Source organism: Gracilinanus agilis, chromosome 2, assembly GCF_016433145.1.
Source record: "Gracilinanus agilis isolate LMUSP501 chromosome 2, AgileGrace, whole genome shotgun sequence".
Taxonomy (NCBI): Eukaryota; Metazoa; Chordata; class Mammalia; order Didelphimorphia; family Didelphidae; genus Gracilinanus; species Gracilinanus agilis.
In genome coordinates, this window is record NC_058131.1 from 552,385,105 (window position 1) to 552,392,514 (window position 7,410).

At 43.7% G+C, this 7,410-nt stretch overlaps 1 protein-coding gene across 2 annotated transcripts in view; it reads left to right on the forward strand.

Moving 5' to 3' along the window:
* The window catches only part of LOC123237984 (myosin-7), a 34,151-nt gene that overhangs the window by 21,355 nt on the left and 5,386 nt on the right, over positions 1–7,410 (forward strand). For both annotated transcript variants that reach the window (XM_044665239.1, XM_044665240.1), the window contains exons 29-34: positions 195–391; positions 1,194–1,377; positions 2,316–2,481; positions 2,695–2,819; positions 4,610–4,918; positions 5,596–5,799. In XM_044665239.1, the coding sequence (XP_044521174.1) occupies positions 195–391; positions 1,194–1,377; positions 2,316–2,481; positions 2,695–2,819; positions 4,610–4,918; positions 5,596–5,799 (1,185 nt within the window). The remainder of the gene's footprint in view (positions 1–194; positions 392–1,193; positions 1,378–2,315; positions 2,482–2,694; positions 2,820–4,609; positions 4,919–5,595; positions 5,800–7,410) is intronic.

The following is a 7,410-nucleotide window of genomic DNA, read 5'->3' on the forward strand; positions in this document are numbered from 1 at the left end:
AATACTTGTAGATTTGTTTGATATTTTGCTGGAGATGAACACAAAGGGTAGACTCAGAAGAAGCAAATAGCAAGGAAACTGATGGAAAAAAACCATCATGGGATGGAGCATAGAGTGAAGCATAGGGTTGTCCTTGCTGTTGCACCAAAAGATGGTGCACATAATCTCTTCCTCTTCTGCTCATGCACTCCCAGGCAAAGAATGCCCTGGCACATGCCCTGCAGTCAGCCCGCCATGACTGTGACCTCTTAAGAGAGCAGTATGAGGAGGAGACTGAGGCCAAGGCTGAGCTCCAGCGTGTCCTGTCCAAGGCCAACTCAGAGGTGGCACAATGGAGGACCAAATATGAGACAGACGCCATCCAGAGGACTGAAGAGCTGGAGGAGGCCAAGTGAGTCTTTGGGGCTTCCCCAATCCCCCTGTCACTAAATAGAACATAAGTAAGGCTCAGGGCTCCAGAGCCAGACCTCTCTTCAAAAAGAAATTCGGGGGTGGGAGATAAACCCCTTCCCCCACTCCTGCATCTTCTCCTCTCAGGGAAGCTTTTTGCTCGGGTTATGTTTTGGATCTGAATATAAGACGAACAAAAGGTTTGTCTGTGTGCAGAGAGTTACGGCATGTGGCAGGGCACTGAAGCCCTGGGAAGGGCTGCACAGCGGGCATATGAACTCAGCGCAGGAAATGTACTTTTTTATCATATGTTTGATCTAGAACTTCACACCAAGTCATAAAGACATTTGTTTTTTGTGTAGGGTATTGGTGGTTTCATGTCTTAAGTCAATGTCATGAAGATTCTATATAAATTTTATGTGCTCTAAAATGTGCTTGTACCTATATTTTGAGTGTCTGCTCTAGATTTCTCTAGTTTAGATTATAGATGGCTGGTACTGTTAGCTCCTGTTCTAGTTACTATGTCATTTGCATGTTGTCTAGATCACTCTGATGCCTGGCCCAAGGCTGTTCTAGGTTTCTCTAAGAAAGATTCTACGGCTCTCAGTGGCTGATGTTCTTGGATCACTGTGCTGTCTGTGTGTTGCCCAGATCATTCTGGTGCCTAGCCTTAGGCTGTTCTAGCTTTCTCTAACATGGTTCTAGATTAATTAAGTAGCCCTGTAGGCCATCAGAGTGCCCAGGAATCATTTTCCAGAAGGTTCATGCTGCTCCCCTTTGCCTCCCATCTCCACCCTGGGCAGGAAGAAGTTGGCCCAGAGGCTGCAAGATGCAGAGGAGGCTGTGGAGGCTGTGAATGCCAAGTGCTCATCCCTGGAAAAGACCAAACACCGACTACAGAATGAAATTGAGGACCTGATGGTGGATGTGGAAAGATCCAACGCTGCTGCTGCTGCTCTGGACAAGAAACAGAGGAACTTTGACAAGGTGAGGATGGGATGGAGAGGGACTGCAACAAGGTCGGAGGGTTCATCTAGGCATTGCTTTAGAGCCTGCAGGATGTAAGGACATTTAGGACAACATCTTCATCTTATAAATGAGGAAATAAACACACCCAGGGTCATGCAGATATCACATGGCAAACGCCAAATCCAATCCTTCTTTTCTGGGCCATGCTATAGATGAGAAAAGAAAGAAAAACAGGAAGTGGAATTTCCACAATAGGGCTAGAGCAAGTAGAAAAAGAAACTAGATAAGAGTAAAAAGAATCAAAGAGACCATCAAGAATCTGAGTAATGCCCAAAGGGAAGATCCAGGTATGGAGAAGATAAAGACAGAGACTCAGGGAGAGGAAGCCAAGGGGATGAGGAGATGGGAGGCTAAAAGTGTCCAGGGAGATGAGGACAAGGAAGGTGGAAGGATGTAGAAGGAGAAATGGGTCGGGGTGAGTCTAGAAAGAGGCCCCAGGAATGGGGCTAAGGGGAGTGCAGTCTGGAGACTTTGTGGAGTGATCTGGGCCACAACCTTGGCCCTAGACAAGAGTCAGAGGAACTTGGACAAGGTATGAAGAAAGGAAATGAGGAAATAAAGATGAGGTAGAAGGTTAGTTAAAGATAGAAGGAATCAAAATAGAGAGATGGAGGAGAGGAAGAAAGAAGAAAGGGCAAGAAGGACAAAGAATATGGTATAAGAACCAGGTGGAAAGGAAAGGTAGCTCTAAAGAAGGAAATGGAAGAGAATGATTTGTAGTAAAAAGGCTAGGAAAAACTCTCCTGGGGATGAAGGAGACTGTGTTATGGATAGAAATACAAGCCAAAAGTCATGGAGTCTCTAGCCCAAAATGCTTGGGATAGAGCTGATGGAACAGCAGAAAGCCAGCCCTGGGAACTTGTCAAGTGACCTGGTCTCTATTCTTGCCTCTATAGATCCTTGCCGAGTGGAAGCAGAAATATGAGGAGTCTCAGTCAGAGCTGGAGTCATCTCAGAAGGAGGCTCGTTCCCTTAGCACTGAACTCTTCAAGCTAAAGAATGCCTATGAGGAGTCCCTGGAGCATCTGGAGACCTTCAAGAGGGAAAACAAGAACCTCCAGGGTGAGTTGGGGAGAGAATAAAGGAGGAAAGGAAGGAGGCAGCAGCAGATTTGGTGGTGAACTTCCCCACTTGCTCAACTGATAGATCAGGAAATAAATGACAACATGGCAGCCAGGGAATCTTGATGATTGCTGAAGCCAAAGACTCCCTCCCCTGTAGGATAATCTCAGTGACCTCAGCCCAATAACTAGATCTTCTGCCTTTGACCCACAGAGGAGATCTCAGACCTGACAGAACAGTTGGGCTCCAGTGGGAAGAGTATCCACGAGCTGGAGAAGATACGGAAACAGCTGGAGGCAGAGAAGTTGGAACTGCAGTCAGCCCTGGAGGAAGCAGAGGTGAGAGAGGCCAGGGCCCCCCTTTATCTGTCTACTCTTTATATCCTACCTTCCTCCCCAAGTAAGTCCCCCATAATCTTTCTTACCTGTATGTTTCTATATGTCTATGTTTCAGATTCCATCCACCTACCAGTTTTCACCTTGTCTTCTTTTCAGTATTTCCCAGATCATAAGCTCATAGATTTTGAGCTTGAAAAGGCTTTAAAAGTCATCTAGTCCAACTCTTTCCTTTGACGAATGAGGAAATGGAATAGCTTTCCCTAGGACGATCCAGGGAGTATGTAGTAAAGCTGAGATTCAAACCCAGGGCCTCTGAACCCCAAACCAAGGCTCTTTCTTTCCCTTGAATCCTGTTGTTCCTTACTCCTGTTGAATTCTTAGTAGCCCCTTTCTCTTCACTCTATTATTTTTATATTACTCTCATTTTACGTATCTTACTTTATGCTATTCTTTTTTTTTTTTTTAATCCTTACCCTCTGTCTTAGGATCAATGCTATGTATTGGTTCCAAGGCAGAAGAGTGGTAAGGGCCAGACAAGGGAGGTTAAGTGACTTGCCCAGGATCACACAGCTAGGAAGTGTCCAAAGCCAGATTTAAACCTAGGACCTCCCATCTTTAGGCCTGGCTCTCAATCCACTGAGCTACACAGCTGCCCTCTTTATATTATTTTATATTATTCTTTATATATTCACACTACTCATACATATCATATCATTTTATATGTCATTCATTATTTTTATATTGCTCTATGGACTCTTACTTAAATTGCTTTATATTATAATATATTATTATACTATACTCTTTATGTACTTGATTACTTGTGTTATTTATATTACTCTTTATATACTTATTCTACTCATTATATTACTTTATTACTTTATATTGCTCTATATGCTCTTATATTATATTGCTTTATACTATAGTATATATTGTCACTTCTATTACTTTTTATGCACTCATATTGTTTATATTATTTGTTACTTGTATTTATATTACTTTTTTATATTTATTGTTACTTATATTTACATTTCTTTTTACTCATATTATTTATATTACTTTGTATTGCTCTATATACTCATTATTTAATATTATAATATTACATATTGCTTCTATTACTTTATATTATTTTTTATGTACTTCTATTACTTTATATTATTTTTATGCACTTCTATTACTTTATATTCCTCTTTATGCACTTCTATTTATATTATTCTTGATGCACTTCTTTTACTTCTATTACTCTATATTACTCTTTCTGCATTCATATTACTTATATTACCCTTTATGTCCTCACATTACTTATATCCGATTGCTTGTATATGACTTCGACGACCTCCCCTCTATCCGTGAAGTCCCCCCTCCTTAGGCCTTGGGTTTTCTTCTTCTGTATCATCTCCATGTCCCATTCCCTTATTCCCTTCTTCTTGTTTGACTCAGTCTGGGATTTCTGGTACAGGGAGCTCCTCGAGGAGGAATCAGTGCGGACCTAGCAATCTGCCACGTGGAACCCCCCTTCTTCAGCAATACGTAGTCTTAGAGAGTTAATTGCGTGGGGCAAGTGATCTTCTCAGGCTCCCTCAGTCAGAGTGCCCGGGAGTCGGTGTCTGGACCTGGGAGGTCCTGCCTGGATCCCCCTCCATTTATTATGCCTCTGCCATATTCTCTCCCTTACGCTTCCCTCCTCCCTTATTCTCGGCCCCACTCAGCGTCCATAACTTGTCTCAGCCCTCTCTCCCTCTGCGTGTGTATCCCAAACACCTCTCACCCTTAGCTCTTCTCCATTCTTCCAGGCCTCCTTGGAGCATGAGGAGGGGAAGATCCTCCGGGCCCAGCTGGAATTCAATCAGATCAAGGCAGAGATTGAACGGAAGTTGGCAGAGAAGGATGAGGAGATGGAACAGGCCAAGCGCAACCACCTTCGTGTGGTGGACTCCCTGCAGACCTCCCTGGACGCTGAGACCCGAAGCCGGAACGAGGCCCTTCGGGTGAAGAAGAAGATGGAGGGAGACCTCAACGAGATGGAGATCCAACTCAGCCACGCTAATCGCATAGCTGCAGAGGCCCAGAAGCAAGTCAAGACCCTACAAGGCTTGCTCAAGGTATGTCCGTTTTCTCAGAACCAGAGGCATTTCCCCCTCTACCATCTTGGAAATGATTGAAGTATCTTGGCAACTATTTAGTGATTCAGCAAAAAGAATAATGGATTTGGAGCCAGAGGAACCCGATTTAAATCCTGTCTCTGCTACCCAGAACACGTTACTTAGCCTCTCCAGGCCTCAGTTTCTCCATCTGTAAAATGAAGGGGTTCGATTAGATTAAAAACAATAATAATAGTTAATAGATCTATATAATGCCTCCCATGTAACAGATACTGGGCTAAATGCTTTACAAATATTCCTCATTTGATCCTCACAACAACCATGGGAGGTAGATGCTATGATTTGCATTTTACAATTGAGGAAACTGAGGCAAACAGAGGTTAAGTCACTACAGCTCATAAGCTTCTGAGGTCAGATTAGAACTCAGGTCTTCCTGACTGCAGGTCCAGCACTCTAACCGCTGGCTGCCCTGCATGGCTTCTAAATCTGTGACCCTGTATTGGGAACAAGTTCTGGTACATGCCCTAGAACCCCAATACCTGGTCATGGCAGAGGGATTGGCACCCCAAACTTTTTAGCTCCTCGTGGACCTTCTAGATGCCCAGGTCAGCGCATCCACCCCCTCAGTTGACGCCACTGCCGTGATGCTCTCTGACATCCGTTTCCCTCATCCTCAGGACACCCAGATCCAACTGGACGACGCGGTCCGGGCTAACGATGACCTGAAGGAGAACATCGCCATTGTGGAACGCCGCAACAACCTGCTGCAGGCAGAACTCGAGGAGCTCCGGGCTGTGGTGGAGCAGACCGAGAGGGCCCGGAAACTGGCCGAGCAGGAACTCATCGAGACCAGCGAGCGGGTGCAGCTGCTCCACTCCCAGGTGAGAGGGGAGCGTGCAGAAGCCCACTGGGCATTGGACCAAGAGTGCGCTAATAAATATCTAGCAACCGGCTCTCCGAAAAGGGACGTGCTTTTAGGTTCAATCTGCATTATTAACATTTTCTCCATCACTTTCTTAAGTCTATAAATAAATAAAATAAAAAATCAATCCCTGTTTGCTAGCTTTTGAGGTATAGATGCTCAGACAATTTATTTATTTGTTTGTTTGTTTGTTTGTTTGTTTATTTAAAAAAATATATTTTTTTAAACCCTTAACTTCTATGTATTGGCTCCTAGGTGGAAGAGTGGTAAGGGTGGGCAATGGGGGTCAAGTGACTTGCCCAGGGTCACACAGCTGGAAAGTGTCTGAGGCCGGATTTGAACCTAGTCTCTAGGCCTGACTCTCAATCCACTGAGCTACCCAGCTGCCCCCTCAGACAATTTATTAATTTAGTTTTAAACCCTTACTTTCCGTCTTAGTGATAACTTTAAAACAAAAAGGGCTAGGCAAATGAGGGTAAATGGCTTGCTCAGGGGCACACAGCTAGGAAGTGGATGAGGTCAGATTTGAACCCAGGACCTTAGTAAGGCCTGGCTCTCTATCCACTAAGCCACCTAGCTTCCCCTCATGTTTTATTTAACAATCGGCTCTCCAGCAATGCCTTAACTGGCTTCAGCACACCCCTGCTTATACCTTTCAATAACACCACCAGAGAAAGTGGTCTAGAACAAAACCATTTGTTGGGTATAGTCTCTGAGGGGAGCATATAACACAAAGTTACAGAATTTTTGAGTTGGGAAGGGACTTCGGTGGGCACCTATTCTGATCAATACTCCTCCGAAAAATAATCCTACTATAATATACCCAATAAGGGGTCATCCAGCTGGTGCTTTGAGATCTCCATTGAAAAGGAGCCATGGGGAAATAGCTCATTTCTTGGATTCAATGGCTAGCTCTAATCTCTAAGCAGTTGTTTCTGACATGAAAACTAAATTTCTTGAGTTGTTTTTTTTTTTGTTTTTTTTTCACTTCAAGCCTGTTTCCTTGTCTATAAAATGATTGAATTAGAATAAATTCCTTCAGAACTAGACCCTGTGCTCCTTTGATCATATATCTGATTAGGCCAGGATTTTTCAACTAGGGCATTTTGTTTATAAAGGTAGCACGGGGGTAATGGAAAGAGGACCAAACTTGGAATTGGGAAAACAGGATCTGAATCCTTCTCAGATATGTGGCAGCAGTGTGACCATGGGCAAGTTGCTTAACTTCTGAGATCCTCAATTTTCCTGTCCATAAAATGGCAATAATATTCTTGAGCCCACAGGGCTGGAATGAGAACCTTATTTCATAAACCTTAAAGTACTTTATAAATAACTGTAAAAGTTACTATTACTTATGTCCTTTTAAATGAAGGAATAGTACTTAGTTCATAGCTGGGTGTAAACCGTTCTTGTTGCTCAGTAGTATCCGACTCCTTGTGACTCTATGGACCATTTTGTTCATAGAGCTTTCTCGCTTTTCTTTTCTTTCTTTCCTTCTTTCCTTCCTTCCTTCCTTCCTTCCTTCTTTCCTTCCTTCCTTCCTTCCTTCCTTCCTTCCTTCCTTCCTTCC